Genomic DNA, 16988 nt, shown 5'->3' on the forward strand with positions numbered 1-16988 from the left:
CACAGCCCCCACCCTTGAGGGACTGTGTGCCATTGGTGGTTGTCAACACTCTGAAGACCCTAGACACCAAGCCAAGCACTTGACCTGCTTACAATCTGGTTCTCAAGGGGTCCTGACAACCCTATGGGCACGAATTCTTAGCCCCATTTCATAGACACAGAAACGGAGGCTGAGTCACCTATCCAAGGTCACAATGCTAGTGAGGCATCAAAGCCAACGTTTGAACCCAGGTCAGTGGTCTGTGAACCATGTCACTGTTTCCCAGACAGACCGGGCTCTTTAGGGGTCTCTGGCCTTGACACATAGCATTCACTCATTCATTCGACCAACAAACATTTCTAGAATGCCTACTGTGTATCAGGAACTCTTCTAGGCACTGAGGATATCTTGTTCTCATGGAGCTTTCATTTTAGTAAAGAAGTAAAATACACAGTGTATTTGGTAGTGATACATGTTAAGGAGAAGAAAACTCAAGACAAGAACCTGAAGACCAGGACAAGTGTAGTTGGTGCACGCCTGTAATCCAAGCACTTTGGGAGGCCAAGGCAGAAGGATTGCTTGAGCCCAGGAGTTTGAGGCCAGCCTGAGCAACATAGCAAGGCCCTGTCTTTACAAAAAATAAATTAGCTGGGTGTGGTGGTTTGCACCCATGGTCCCAGCTACTTGGGAGGCTGAGAAGGGAGCATTGCTTGGGCATGGGAGGTTGAAGCTGCAGTGAGCCAGGATTGTGCCACTGCACGCCAGGCTGGACTACAAAGCAAAACCCTGTCTAAGAAAAAAAAAGTTAAGGGCTTTTGCAACATTCCTATTTCCTCTGCCTGGGTTGCTTGGCTTCTTTATCTGACAGATTCTTCATCCTTCCAGACACAGGTCAGATGGTCCTATCTTGGCAACTCTTTTTCCCAATCACAGTAAGTAACCTTGCTCTCTGTGTTCCTGTCATACTGTTTTTATACTTCTCATAGTGTATGTTGGCACATAGTGTTAGAATGGTTCTCCTTGTCTACCACACTGTACTGTGAACTCCTCAAGGACAGAGACTGTGTTGGTTGGTTTCTGTACACCAGTACCTAGCACTGTGCCTGACACAGAATTGGGCCAGTGATTAGTTGGATGGTTAATTGGATGGGGTTAGATAACTAACCCACCTATCCACCCAAGGATGGATGACTGCTTGAGTGATTGGGTACCTGGATGCTGGACAAGATCAGTTGGATGAATAGATGAATGGATGATCCTTTCTAGATGATCAACTGTTGGATAAATAGATGGTTGGTTAGGTGGGTAGACGTATAATTGGATGAATAGATAAAGGCATGGTTGGTTGGATGGGTAGATGTATAACTGGATGAAAATGGATGGTTTGGTAGATAGATATATGATTGGATGAATGCATAAATGGATGGTGTTTGGATGGGTGGATGTATGTCTGGATGAATGGATAAATGGATGATTAGTTGGGTGGATAGATGTATGATTAGATGAATGGATAAATGGATGGTGGTTGGGTAGTTGGACGGATGTTGGATAAAGGGCTTCCAGCCTGGTTAGCACTTCAGTGGTTACTGGCAGCCCCTGCCCAACTTGAGACCACACTATGATTTAATTAGAAGAGGTAGATTAAAGCTCTACCTCTCCTTTGCCTGATCAGTTTCCATACCCACCCAAAGGCAATACAAAAGACATGTTAGGGTTTCACTCTTCTCCAAGCCTGCACTAAAGATAATGTCTCTGCATGATGGCCTTTGTCACCTTTCACTAAAATTACTTATACCCAAGCTTGTCTGGTTTCTGAGCTCTTGGAGGATCCAGGCTATATCTGGCTTATCATTTCCATCCTCCTTATGAAATGCCTAGCACATCAGAGACCATGAATGCGTTGATGGACGAGTGGATGGGTAGATGAGTGGGTGGACAGATGAGGTCCAACATCTTCGGTTGCATCCCCCTGTAGTAAGGTGAAAGCAGAGCCCCTGTCTGGATTTGGGGGGTTGGTGACTGTACTGGAAGTCATAATCACTGCTCATCTTTGTTTCTGAAACCTGGCCTGGAATCTCGACCATCACTTCACATACATATCCTTACAAGAGATACTGTACATAAAGTGCTTAGTGCACTCAATAAATATTAGTATATATGGTGTAATAGACTCAATAAATGTTAACTATGAGCTATTGTTTCCTATAAGGAACTTCTGTGTAAATGTTCTAGGGCTTAAAAAAAATCTGGTAGCAAATATCAGAAAGAGTTAACAGGGGCTCAAAGCAGACACCTAACTTGGAGGGGTGTCTGGGAAGCCTTTCTGGAAGAGGAGACATTTAAGCTGACACACAAAGAGATGAGTAAGATCAACCACAAAGACAGAATGAGTTCATCTGAGCTGAGGGAAAGGAGACTGTGGAACCATGGAGTCAGAAGGTTCTGGTGCATTTCGGTTTCTGCACGGAATTTGGTCCAGCTGGGAAGGAAACAAGGAGAAGGGGAAGTGGGAGGGACCCAGGGACACCCAGGAGTGAGGAGATTGTCCTAGGCCAGGTTTTAAACCAGGAGGGACATACTGAGAAAGAGATTGTTTGTCTTCATGGAATCTCTTTAAAGCCTAGGAACAGCTGAGGTCCTCAATTCCTTAAACCCAGCTCCCAACAATCACTTTTTAGGAGGTTTCTTCTCGGAGGTGGCCTTAGGGGGATATGTCTGAGTGTGAGGTGTCCTTGGAGCTGAGAAGAATGTGGGCACAGATAGGCGGGATCTCAGGTTGTGTCTTAACATGTGTTCCCCTCATAAGAACACAGATTCTAGCCCAAGGCTCTTCATATAGCTGACACTTTGGGATCAGGTGTGAAATTACTTTAAAAACTAAGTGTTCTTGTAAAATTCCCAGTCCCTCCTGGTTGGGGAAACCCAGACGAATTGAGAATGCTGGACTTGCTTCCCCATAGATAACCAACCATAGGATCCTTCCCTAGCCAAGACCCACCCTCCCCTCTGAGAAAATCCAACCTCTTAACTATGTGTGATGTGGGTGGGTAACCAAAAGTATCTGTGCCTCCGTTTTCTCATCTTTAAATGGGAGACTCAGATATGATTCATATTTACTGAAGTGTGGGACACATACCCACTGACGGGACATGAAATTGTAAGCATTCAGTAGAGCCTGTGTTAGAAGGGATTGACTTGGGTTCTGAGGAACAGTTCTGCCTTATCTCTTCCACCCTTCTTCATTCCAACAAGCAGAAAGTCTCTGTAGGGGACTGCATTAACACCCCTCCAGCACTTGCTAACCTTTTATAACAAACACAGGCAGCAATGATTTGTTTTTGGTTATACTTTTGTTTTAATGGCTACCATCTGTTTATGGTACATGATTCTCTAGTGACAAGAAAGTGTCCTTTTTAAATACACTTATTTAGGTTTAAAAAAAGGGAAGGAGTCATTAGGTAAAAGTCAGGAATAGGAAAAATGTGTCTGTGATGCCAGGGTCCAAATCATGGTTACTTTTAGGGGGTACTGACAAGGAGAGAGTACTCTAGGGAGTTTTCACAGGCACTAGGAATGTGAACGTTCTACATCTTGAACTGGGTAGTGCTTACTCAGGTGTAAACCATTCACTAAGCTTTCACTTGAGCCTAGGAGTTCGAGACCAACCTGGGCAACATGGCGAGACCCCCATCTCTACAAAAAATAAAAACTAGCCTGGCGTGGTAGCACATGCCTGTAGTCCCAGCTACCCAGGAGGCTGTGGGAGGGTCACCTGAGCCTGGGAAGTCAAGGCTGCGGTGAGCTGTGATCATGCCATTGCAGTCCAGCCTGGGTGACAGAGCAAGACCCTATCTAAAAAAAAATTTTGTAATTCACTAAGCTTAACATTGAACTATGGAACTTAAAGTGATCCATATCTCAAAAAGAGAACCATAGGAGTCCCTTTGAAGAGAAATATTAATTAATCATATTTTAGATGCTATATCAATATGACAAAATTCACACAGAGGGACATGAGTGGTCAAAGTTTGGACAGCAGTGACCTGAGCGACCTTGAGGATTCCTTCTAGCTCATATGTTCTGAGTGCCTTGGAGGACTAAGTCCCAAGACTGTTCAGCACACCAATGGCAAACCCTCTCAGAGACAGGGGCTCTCACTAGGCAGTGGGCACTTCCAGGGGGTACTGCAGATCCCATCAGAAGAGCCCCTTCCTCCAAGCCCCCGGCTTCTCCTGCAGCACCCGGTCCCGGGTGCAGCTCAGCCCCGGCCTCCTTTCTCTCTGCACATTGGCCCGAGCCTCAGCTGCATCTATCATCTGCTTCAGGCTCATTAAAATTATTTCTTTTTAGTTGCAAATGGGCTGTTTATGATGATCATTATTTGAATGGTCTGCGCCGGGCTCCGGGCTGTCTGTCTGCTGCTGATGGCCGGTTAATCAGATGAGTCTCCTCCCTGCCTGGGCCTGGCCCAAAGTCTGGGGCTGTGTTAATCATGGCTCCCCCAGGGCTGGGGGGCTGGTGGGGCCAGCAGGGGCTGGGTAGGAGAAGATCCTGATTTCTGTTTGATTACCAAAGCTGTGTGTGTGGTAGTTCGGACATGCTTTCTAAAACTCAGTTTTAGACCAGTGCTGGTTTATGTTTGTGATAGAATTTTTTTCCATTCCTTCAAAATAGATATAGTGCCATGAGCTTTTTAATTTTAGCTGTGTGTATTATGAAAGACCCGTGCCGATGCTGTCATTGGCCCTCTTGCTTTGCTGATATTCAAATATCCTTTCTTTTAGGGTGGGAAGGAGTGGTTTTTAATGTCTTTGCTTGATACAGTAACATTTGGCAATACTCTACCGGTCTTCCTTTCATTTTAAAACAGAATTTTTACTGAGCTGTGAAATCCAAAATTCTTGGAATCATTGATCTGGTGGGGTGTTTTCTTAGCTGTCAGTTTATCTAAACATAAGATTAATATCAGCCAAGGCCAGGCACAGTGGCTCACACCTGTAATCCCAACACTTCGGGAGGCCACAGCAGGTGGATTGCTTGAGTCTAGGAGTTTGAGACCAGCCTGGCAACATGGTGAAACCCTGTCTCTACCCCAAAAAAATGCAAAAATTAGCTAGGCATGATGGCACATGCCTATAGTCACAGCTACTAGGGAGGCTGAGGTGGAAGGATCGCTTGAGCCTGGGAGGTCGAGGCTGCAGTGAGCTGTGACTGCACTACTGCACTCCAGCCTAGGTGATGAGAGTGAGACCCTGTCTCAAAAAAAAAAAAGAGACAACATTTATTGAACACTTGAAGCTTTATACATCCATATCATTTAAAACAAACGCCCTGAACACCCCCCAGCTGATGGAGACGCAGAGCAGAAGCCCGCTGAAGAGAAGGGCATTAAAAAATATGCCTTTATAATCCACCAAGGAGATAATCCACACCTCAGTTATTAGAATTGACTGATCACCATACAGACAAGACACATTAATGTGTTTGTTCCATGAGATGATGTATGTTAGGAGCGTAGCGTAGTGCCTGGTACATGTAAGCTTTCCATAAATGGTAGTTATGAGTATTTACTATTATTATTATTGGTGTTAGTGTGTTTACCAGTGAACTGTGGCAAGAATTCAGGGTTGAAGGACAAGCATAGATTTAGGCAAAATTGAGAAGAATGTGGATGTCAGTGACTTCGTCTGCTCGAGGAAAGACACCAAGGGCTGGGCTTGCAGTGGGATCAGGGTGAGGGGACTGGTGATATCCCCCTGCCTTCCCTGGCTCTGTTCTCTCTGCAGTGTGGACACAGCAGACATCCTGCCTGTCAGATTTGCACCCACCAGCAGCCTGGGAGGTGCAGGTGGAGGGAGTCAGGCATAATTGTCTGTGAGGACACATCAGGTGGTTGGACTTATCCTGCTCTGCAATTTCCTTTCAGAACCTGGGCTGGATGTTTTTAATGAGAGGCAAAGTTCGCCCCCACCAGGTATATTGGTTGCTGCATTGTGGGAAGGCACCAGTGTCCCTGCAATAAGAACATAGTGTCAGACACAGCCGGGTGTGGTGGCTCACGCCTGTAATCCCAGCATTTTGGGAGGCCGAGGTGGGTGGATCATGAGGTCAGGAGATCGAGACTATCCTGGCTAACACGGTGAAACCCCGTCTCTACTAAAAATACAAAAAATTAGCCGGGCTTGGTGGCGGGTGCCTGTAGTCACAGCTACTCGGGAGGCTGGGAGGCAGGAGAATGCCGTGAACCTGGGAGGCGGAGCTTGCAGTGAGCTGAGATGGCGCCACTGCACCCCAGCCTGGGCAACAGAGTGAGACTCCGTCTCAAAAAAAAAAAAAAAAAGTGTCAGACACACAATAATCCAAGATAGAGAGCTGTAAACCCATGTCCCAGTTCTGTTTGTCCTGTAGCAATGTGAAAATCACATCTTTGTCTTCAAGAGAGATGAGAAAAACTAAGAAGAGCTGGGAGTACGCTGCTGCAACTCAAATTGACCCTGGCCCTCCAGTTTTTTTCTCTCCTGCCAAGTGAGATTCTGTCCACCTGGCCGCGCCAACCAGTTGGGTTTTGTCTACCTTTGTCTGTTGCTGCAAACACTGATCTCTCCTGTCACTGGATATTTCGGTTGTGGTCAGTTGTAGTTTCTGTATTAGAAACTGTGATTAGTTTTAAGTGATGATGAACCAGAATTCCCCCTTTTTGCTCATAACACCTTGTTCCTCACCTGGCTTAATCCTGATAAAAACCGGGCTTTTAAACTGGAAGCCCCCATGTACTTTCAAGTGGGAGTACCCTGTGCTTCGGCAAGAATTGGTTTCAGCACCTTGGAGAGCACCTGTTTCCGCTCCCCCACCAAAATAGAGACAGGGTCTCTCTCTGTCACCCAGGCTGGAATGCAGTGGCACCATCACAGCTCACTGCAGCCTTGACCTCCTGAGCTCAAGCAGTCCTCCCACCTCAGCCTCCCAAGTAGCTTGGACTATAGGTGCAGTGCCACCACGACCAGCTAATTGTTCTATTTTTTGTAGAGAGGAGGCCTCACTATGTTGCCCAGGCTGGTCTCAAACTCTTGGCCTCCCAAAGTGCTGAGATTACAGGCATGAGCCACTGCACCTGGCCCTTGCCTCTATTTCAAAGCTACTTTGGTGCCTCTACCTTCTCCCTTCTTGTCTCATAATTTTCTAAAGAAGTTAGACATTTCTCCAGAAATAGAAGTTCCTTCCTGGATTTCTACAAAGAAATCCATAGGTCAGGGACACTCATCCCAGCTTGGGGTGCCAGGTTTATGGTGCTCTGGTGAGCTGCTATTGAGCAGATTTACTGACTCTCAGACATGATATAAGACAATTACCATGCATTTCGTCTCTTAGAGGGAAAAGAATTTGCAGTGGGTTAATAGTACTTTTATTTCATTATCTAATGGCAAAAGTGTTTCATTGTGTGTGCAAGATGAATGTGTATTAGTGATGACAAATGGGGTCTTTCAACACGGTGCTGGGCCTCATCATACATATGTTAGATTAAAGAGTTCACCCTAGAAATACACTCCCGCATCTGCGTGTGTGTTTTTAATAAATCTGATTGCAGAAATTTATTGCATCACCGGATTTAGGAAATTATGGGGCTTGATTGCTGCAAATATAATCGGATGATATATACAGAAATGATCCTCGAGTTATGGTCCAGAAAAAAAGCCCATCTCGGGATGGTGCAAGGAAGCAGCCGACCACATAAACAGAGCATTTCTTGAATTATGCAAATGAAATCCATGACAACTCATGGTGAATTGTACTCCCCTTGTGAAACTGCCACCATTAAAGTGAAGAAAGCTTCGAGAGGGGTGATCAAATATACATGCACGACCAGCAGACATTGTCTGTGATGTGTGTGAGCCGAAGCATCCCCCCTTCCATCTCTCTCTCTTTTTCCCTCGCTGGTACATCCTATAAAAACCTGGTCTGATACCTTCCTTGCATATAAGCCAGCAAAGCACCTTCCAATCCATTTCTTCTGAATCCAGGAGTCTTCAATGAAATATTTCTTAGACTTGAAGTGAACCTTAAATGATTTACTGCGAGATACACAAAAGGTCAGCTTACTTCTTATTGGCACCTTCATTTTTCCAAAATCTACTGAAATTAAAAAGCCATCTATATCTTAAAAGGCGTATTTATGAACCTTTAAGTGTAAGTAAGTCATAGTTGGAGCCGTTCCCACCTCTGATATATGAAAGCTGTCGACAGCACTTTCTTCCACTATAATATGCCCATACAATATGCCGCACTTTACTATTTTGACATGGTTTGGAGATGTTTTCTACAGTTACTGACAAGCTTATGCCATCACTCCTTTGGAAATTTAAGAGGTGGGGCAGGGGGTGGGGGGAAGAGATGGAAAAAAAAAAACAACCAACTCCACCCAACTTTATAGAAGATTATTGATCTGGCCTGACTTCCGACGAGCAAAAAAAGCTGTCCTGGATTTTTTTTCAGTTGCATCCCAGTTTTGTAAATTATTTATTTGTGCCAGGAGTCAATATCCTGTCTTTTCTCAGCTTTGTAAGTTAAGAAAACTTGTTCAGAATGCTGTTTTGTACAGTGGTTAAAAAGGAAAAAAAGAAAAAAAAATCTTTTTCTCTTCTCTCTCTCTCTTTTTTTTTTTTTTTTTTTTTTATTGTTCCAGAAGGAGCTTAATTCCGTCGCTTCTGAGCTGTCTGCACGGCAGGAGGAGAGTGAACATTCTCATAAACATTTAATTGAACTCCGCCGGGAATTTAAGAAAAATGTACCTGAGGTATGGTATATTTGCCGTTATAGAATTAACTCAGTAGGAATGCAGATTTCTCTCCATTCAAACTATATTTTGAAAACTGTAGATGCAAGTGACTAACAAGAAAAGAAGCTAATTAGCCACAGAGAAAAATGACAGCCCCTAACCTTTCGGGGTTTCTTGGCCTAGTGGTGCTCAGCGGTGCCTACTGAAGGGAGGGCGGGGCGTTTCTCCATCAACGTCATTGTTTTTTGAGGGCGCTGTGAAACATCCATTTCCCCCCCACATTCATATCCAAGTCGGATGCCTGGCCTTGCTGGCAAAGACAATGTGCCTTAGAGTTCTTGATTTTATTTTGCTTTCCCGTTGGCGTCTGGAGGAAGACAGCCGTCGACTCTCTAACACCCTCTCGGGGCCTGCCGGCACTCATCATCTCTGAAACTCGGCCTCTCACCCCCTTTACGTTCACCTCATTCTTCCCCTTCACCGCCTCCCTTGCAATCTCAGCAACCAGCTATGCCTTTTCTAGCAGTCATTGCAGGGAGCTTGGTGGGGCACAGAGAATGACCAGCCCCCAGCAATGTAAGGGCCCCCCAAGGAACAGACTAGAACAGACAAGTTTCTGTTATTTACCGGCCCGGATGTGTGAATTCTTTTCCATCCTCTCGCAGGCCCCCCTATTGCTTCTCAAATTACAAAACAAATGATGAGAATAAACACAAATAGAGAAAATAAAGCCCTCTGACTCTATATAAAAAGGATGTGGCACATCAGGGCTGTGACAGGGAACAGACATCAGAGGTCTCTGCGTCCAGATCTCCCCAAAGCCAACTGTGTTTCATTCTGGTCGGCAGAAGGTTAACATCTGTCCTTACCTGCTCAGGTGTGCTGGAGGAAGGTGGGGCAGAGTTTGGCATTCAGATGGGAGACCTTGATTCCAGCAGTTACACTCTGCCAGTCTGATACCGAGATTGGTGGGGGGTCCTGTTGCCATCTCGCTGGTCAGGGAGGGGAACATGGGAAGACAGGGAAGAGGCAGACCCAGCCAGGGATCAGGTCATATGACCACAGAGGGGAGAAGCCTCAGGTCCACCTCAGCCTCTTAGCTGCAAAATCCATCTCACACAAGTCATAAATGTCTTTGGTTCTTCAAGGCAAGAGAAGGGACTAGGATCTAGCTAGAATTTGTCCATGGAGCAAGTCTGGAAGGAAGAGAGTGTCTACATGGAGAAGGGGCATGAATCTCAGGTCTAAAAGCCTCTCCCATGTTGTGGCTTCAGAAAAGCCAAGCCAGGCCTTTGGTTTGACTCCAAGAGCCAAGAAGGCATCAGTGATGCCGAGAACCCTTCCTTCGCCTTTTAGAACAGAGCTCAGCTTGGTCTGGAAACTCCCCAGAATGAGGTTACCTTTGACTCTCCTTTGACTCCAGGAGTCAGAGCTGAATCGGCCCCACATCTTCACAGCTGCACATGCCTTCTCCCTGGTCAGCTTAGACCCTCTATCTCATCTTCCTTCTAGCCCAACTGACTTTCTTCTGAGGCCATGTGGGAGCCCCCAGGTGATGAGGGAAATCTAGGCCATGTTTTAAGCCTCTGAGTTCAGCTTACATAATTTTAATACTGCATAATTATGCAATTATGTAATTAAGAGGAATAAGTTTCCATTCCTATTATAGTCATGCCTCTGAAAATTCTCCTTTTTGGATCCAGTCTCTCCTGATGGAGAAAGTCACGCCGAGGCTTTATTTAAGAGCTCCTCTGGCTGGTGCCCAGCTCACCTCCTGCTCGCGCCTGTGCTCGGCGTCCCCCAGCCGTGAAGCAGATGAGGCGGCGTGCTTCTAGAAATGGGCAGCATTAGCACGAAGTCCCGCCAAACCCATCCCTCCCAGAATGCTCAGATACTTGAGTGTGGGGTTGTGAAAAGGGCCTGTTTGGGGAGTCCAGTGACCTGGGTTCAAATTCTAGCTGCGCCATTCACTTGCTGTGTGACCTTGAGCAGGCTAGCCCCTCTTGGGACCTCAGTTTCCCCTTCTGTAAACTCAAGGAACTGAGAGATGGTTTCTGAGAGGTCCCATCCAGAACTAATGTTTCCTGAACATGGACCAGAGGTCTCCCGCCATCACATTTTTATTTAGTCTGTAAAGTCTTTTGAACTTTACGGTGGGTTGCCAATATTTAGCATCTCAGATGATTTCACCTAAAAACTGGATTTCCGGTGCCTTTTGAGAATATTTGGTAGATTGTGCAACCCAGAGGTTCTGTGCTCATGCTGCCGTCATAAGCTAGAGCAGAGCACGCCACCCCATCGGTGGGGCTTGCATTGTCCCAGCCTCCCTCGTAGCTGCTTCCTGCCTAGCCTGGTAGGCATTTGAGTTCACCACCTGTGACCCAGATTCTCAGAAGTTTCCTTATCCATGGCTCAGCCTCGCACCCATGGCACCTTATGGTCAAGTCTACTAGGACTGTGTCTCCCCTGAAGGTCCCCGACATACATCAGTCTATCAATCAGTGGCTCAGGAAAGCCCTGGGGATCTAGAATCAGGGGCAGGAGCAACACAGTGTTATTTGCATAATGAAGGGGTTTATTCTTTACCTGCCCATAAGTCTTCAACCCATCTCTTCCTTTTCTGCTCTGTCTGGGGCAACCCCTCCCCACCCTATCTAGTCCCTCAGTGCCTCCCATGGGGATTACTGGTAATTGTGGCTGATTGTGATGGGGGAGTCACACCAGCAGATCTCACAGGAAACTGGAGGATTAGGGTTGGAGTCTCGGGACACATGGTTCTTAAGGTTTCCCTCTTACGTGCCAGGGAGAAGAATACATAGGAGTTTGCCAGGCTAGCCCAAGTTGCTGGGAACCTCAGGTCACTTATGAAAGCCAGGAAATTAGAGTCTGGAAATAGGAGGCTCAGGGTGGCTGGGACAAACCTCCTCTGAAGACAGCCCATGTCCATAGAGTTCCTCAAACATTTGCAGAGCTCGAATGGGGTACAGACCCAGCCTAGACTGCAGAAACTGCACGTTTTGGTGAGGAAGGAGAGTCAGTTACACAAGTGGCATTGCTAAAATGCAAAAGGCAGTCTTTGCTGGAGAGGTAGCTACAGGGTAGGGTCACGGAGACCTTGCAACCTGAAAGAGGCAGCCCCGGGCAACACCTTGAAGGGCAGAAGGTTTTTAAGGAAGGGCTTTCATGTAGTGCTGAGCATGGAGAATTGGGGTTACCTCTCCAGCCCCCACCCCACTCCAAAGTGTGACCTGGGATGGACCACCTGTCTCACAAGATATTTCGCATAAAAGACCATTCTATGATCACATTCATTTGAGAAACGCCACTTCCTTTGTCTTCTGGAAATTCCCAACATGCATTATATGAAAGACTCCAGAAAGTCCTGCAGGAAAGAAACCCCTTGGACTTGACGTTTCCCAGTCTGGTGTGGCTTGGTACCCCTGTTTGCGTTTGTCCCTTGTGAAATCCAATGGAGTTCAGGCCCCACGGGACATGCTTGGGAAATGCTGAGCCAGGGACAGCAGCGAGCTACAAGCAGGGGCCACGGGGGCGTCCCACCTGGCACTGTAGTGAACTCTTTGCTGATCTCTTTTTCAGGAAATCAGAGAGATGGTGGCTCCTGTATTAAAAAGCTTCCAAGCCGAGGTAAGACCCAGGGCCCACAGCATGTCAGAAAAGTGCCCCCAATGGCTCCCCCTCCTCTCCCACCTAGAGTTGCCCAGGGGGGCCAGCAGCCTCCAGAAGCTTTGGAGAAGCTTCCCTGTCCCCATTGCAAACTCTGTGCCCTTCCCTCTGGTCTCCCATCCGAATGGTATAGTAATGAGAATTGGTTCTCTGTTCATTTTGACAGAATTCAAGTCTGATCCCAAGAAATCTCCCTCTCCCTCGACTTTGCCCAACCTTACAATGGCTCTGCTACATGTGAGATCTGTGACCTTGGGGCGTACACAGTGGCTCACACCTGTAATCCCAGTGCTTTGGGAGGCTGAAGTGGGAGGATCACTTGAGGCCAGAAGTTCAAGACCAGCCTAGGCAGCATAGCAAGACCCCCATCTCTACAAAAAAATTTTAAAATTAGCTAGTCATGGTGGCACGTGCCTGTGGTCCCAGCTACTCCGGAGGCTAAGGTGGGAGGACTGCTTAAACCCGGCAAGTTGAGGCTGCAGTGATTCATGATCGCACCACTGCACACCAACCTGGGTGACAGAGCGAGACCCTGTCTCTAAAACAATAAAAAATAAAATTTAAGAAAGATCTATGACCTTGAACAAACCTACCTCACCTTCCAGCCTTGGTTTCCTATTTTTAAAATCAAAGGTTGGTACTAGATGACCTTTGCCCTCTCTTGGCATTCTGCTGTCCTTTGATTCTCTGAGGCAGCCTTGCAGATAAGTCCACACAGTTACCAGCCCAACCAGAAATTCTTTGCACCAGCCCACTCTTTGAGTATAAAAGTGACATTGTCCACATTCTTTCCTGCTGACCCGCTGAGCCCTAGTTCCTTTGCGTCCTCAGTAAATAATTTCTCTTGCTTTTTGGAAGCCCTGTGATCAGGGTGAAACCCCCCCCCCCGCCCCCATTTCTCCTCTTTGCTTGACTTCGTAACCAAGAGTCTGATAATGTCCACTTGTCTGGCTGGCACAGGAGGCAGGCCAAGAAAAGACTGGAATCATGTGGGTCCAGGGATTTCTAAAGCGTTCCATCTTGAGGGGGCTCTTCTCAGGCTTCCCTGGACTCAGGCAGGACCCCAGAAGGATTGGCCGTACTCGGATCTCACCAGAGGGGATGCATTTTAAGTCTGTCATCCACCAAGCGCCACATTACTTTAAATCTGTCTCTTTGGAACCACATAAGCACATAAGGCAATATTAAAGTAAACAATAACTGGATTTACACAAATGTCGCTGATTTCCGTATTTTTCATCCTTTCATTTTATTACCTAGTTGACTGATGTGCTTATTTATTTATAGGGCCATCCAGTATTGATTCATTTGGTTGCAAGGTGCCTGGGCTTGGAAGAAAAAAACTAGACAGACCAATAATGTTAGGAATGGGGGTTTTCATGACTTTGTGTTACAAAAAAAAAAAAAATAGAGGTTCCCATCTACCAACTCCTAGTCCCAGGAGAGCTGCTCAGCACACAAGCTCCCTATAGCAGCTGATCCCTCTGCCCAATCCAAAGACAGGCATTCAGCTGTTTGTAGAGAGCATCACTTTCTCAGCTGTTTCCTTGCTTGAGTTGGTGTGAACAGAGCATCCCTTGGCCTCTTAGAGCCTCAGTTTTCCCTATCTGTTAAATGGGAGTGTAAAGACACTAACAAGTCTTTTCATGTTGTTTTGAGGATTAACTGAGATCTAATGCAGGGAAAGGGTTTAATGTAATGTCTGACACATGAAGAGCTGTTAGCGGGTGAAGAGTACAGATGCTGGAGCCAGCCTGGGTTGGAATCCCACCTCTCCCACTTACTAGCTGTGTGATCTGAGGTGAGCTACTTAACCTCTCTGTGCCTCCATTTCCTCATCTGTAAAATGGAATAATAATTATACATATTTCAGGCCCGGCAGTGGCTCACCCCTGTAATCCCAGCACTTTGGGAGGCCGAGGAGGGTGGATCACTTCAGGTCAGGAGTTCGAGACCAGCCTGGCCAACATAGTGAAACCCCAACTCTATTAAAAATACAAAAATTAGCCAGGTGTGGTAGTGGGCACCTGTAATTCCAATTACTCAGGAGTCTGAGGCAGGAGAATCACTTGAACCCAGGAGGCGGAGGTTGCAGTGAGCCAAGATCACGCCACTGCATTCCAGCCTGGACGACAGAGCAAGACTCTGTCTCAAAAAAAAAAAAAAAAAAAAAAAATTATGCATATTTCACAGGGTGAGATTGAGGAAGAACAAAGTTAACACTGATGAAGTGCTTAAAATGCTGCCTTGCATATGAGAAGTCTTGGATATTTTATTCCTATGAGCAGTGACCTCCAGTACAGGTTTACTGGGTCTCTAGTATGGCTGAGCTGCCATCTGCCACTTTCCTAACTAGGTGTTGAAGGCTTTTTATCTCAAAGATGGGTTTCAGGGTTTTTTTTCCTGTAGGAAGTGGGTATGACTTATGTTATCTTTTCAATAGGAGAAATCCTAGGTTTGGGTGATGTTCGGGAGAAGACCTGACTGAAGCATGGTAGAAAATACATGCAAATCTGACTCAGGCCTGGTCAAAACCTCAACTCTGCTCCTAAACCAGCTGTGTGGCCTTGGGGAAATTCCTTAACCTCTCTGAACTTCAGCTTTCCTCCTCTGGCAAATAAGGCTAACAATAAGGATTCAGAAGCCAGGTGCAGTCACTCATGCCTGTAATCCCAGCACTTTGGGAGGCTAAGGTAGGAGGATCACTTAGGGCCAGGAGTTTGAGACCAGCCTGGGCAATATAATGAGACCTCATCTCTGCAAAAAAAAAAAAAAAAAAAAAAAAATTTAAATGAGCTGGGCATGGTGGCTTGTGCCTGTAGTCCCAGCTACTCAGGAGGCTGAGGTGGGAGGATCACTTGAGCCCAGGAGTTCAAGGCTATAGTGAGCTATGATTATACCATTTCTTTCTAGTATGGGCAACAGAGCGAGACCTGGTCTCTTAAAAAAAAAAAAAAAAAGGAAAAAGGATTCAAACACTTCAGCAGCATGGAGGCAGTCCCAGGGTCTGGCACACCGTTGGTGCTCAGTAAATACTAGGACAGAGAAAGTCTTAGGCCAAAAGGAAAGACAAAGCAGAATTCTCATTTTCAAAACCCATGTGGCATATTGAATAGATGCTGCTTTAATAGCTGGAGACCTTAAAGAACTTTGTTAATTTTCTTAAGAGGGCTTTCCATCGTCCCTTTAATGTACCAAGAAGACTACATTTGTCTGGAATTTTATTCCCGAAACCCCTGCTTTTCTCGTGATCTATTGACTAAGCCATCGTGGCCTCTGTGTCCTCCTTGCGCCTCAGGGGAGAGACGCTGCCAAAGGAAGGTGTTAATAAAAAGCATCTTCTTCGTCCAGAAAAAGCTGCACATGCACAGGCCATTTATAATCCAAATTTGATTTTCATTTTAATTTTTTTAATGAGGCCTCATCCTTTATGCCGCTGTCCTCTTGCAATCCACCAGGCTCTGGGCTGGCGCTGCGATTCCCAAGTGGGTATTAATCACCTCCTGGAAATATTCCCTGGAGCAAACACCATCCCAAGTCACATAAACTAGCCCATAAAACGCCAGGGCAGAATATCATGCCCGTCATTCCTTCTTCCCAGTGCAGGCCTTTCCTTGAAATATGCCATGTTCAGTTTCATGGTATGTACCATGAAATATACCATGTTCAATAAAATATACCATGTTATTCCTGAATTTTGCTTCACCAGCCCTGGTGTGTTCAGAATCTGGGCATACTTCTTATCTTTTTATATTATATATGTGCGGGTCTCTTTTCTTTCTTTCTGTGTGTGTGTGTGTTTGTGTGTGTGCGTGCCGGTGGGAGGGGGTGGAGAGGAAGTGAATTTGCCCTGCTGTGAATCAAGGAAGCTTCTCTGTCTGCCTTGATTGCTTAAAGGACAGTTTTGATTTCTCCTGTTCAGGGAAACAAAGACAGCCAGAGAAGGTGGCTTAATGGAGACAGCTTGAAATGGCCAAAGTTTGAATATCCTTGCGTACAGAGAAAAGAGCAAGACGAAAGCCTCGCTAATTATAAAAGTTGCTTTATGAAAGATAATTCAAAGCAATAATTTAGCAAACATAATCAAGTCGCACAGATGGGGTTGTTGATGGATGGATTGCAACATGCAATTAGCAGTTCTCGCAGTTACATATCATTAACCCTCCGAGCACAAAAATTATTTTCTCATTATTAGTTGAAAAGGTAAAATTAAGCTGACTAGACAGTAAAGGAACAAACTACAATTAATTACCTTCATTTATTACAGTCATTATTTTAAACTTATTTTTACTTGGAGGGAGACATGAAAACATCTAAATTAAAAGTTTTGTTATGCTAACTCGGAGGTGAAACTTTTCTGAAGCGCGTGTGCACTGTCCCAGCTTGAAAGACCACAGGGCCACTGTTGGGAGATTTTCTTTTTCTCTGCCGCCTTTTTCTTCCACCATAAAGGGGATGTGGCCTGTATGGTGGAAAACCTTTTGGGTTGGATTGGAACAGAGACATTCACCTGGGCCTGATTGAAACACAGTAGTTTGGAGACCAAGTGGGC

At 45.9% G+C, this 16988-nt stretch overlaps 1 protein-coding gene across 8 annotated transcripts in view; it reads left to right on the forward strand.

The window, feature by feature from the left end:
• The window catches only part of CUX2 (cut like homeobox 2), a 319403-nt gene that overhangs the window by 172205 nt on the left and 130210 nt on the right, over positions 1-16988 (forward strand). For 7 of the 8 annotated variants that reach the window (XM_016924219.4, XM_054663544.1, XM_016924221.3 and 4 more), the window contains exons 2-3: positions 8660-8770; positions 12350-12397. In XM_016924219.4, the coding sequence (XP_016779708.2) occupies positions 8660-8770; positions 12350-12397 (159 nt within the window). The remainder of the gene's footprint in view (positions 1-8659; positions 8771-12349; positions 12398-16988) is intronic. The other variant, XM_054663543.2, reaches the window with a different exon arrangement.

Source organism: Pan troglodytes, chromosome 10 (genome assembly GCF_028858775.2).
Source record: "Pan troglodytes isolate AG18354 chromosome 10, NHGRI_mPanTro3-v2.0_pri, whole genome shotgun sequence".
Lineage (NCBI taxonomy): Eukaryota > Metazoa > Chordata > Mammalia > Primates > Hominidae > Pan > Pan troglodytes.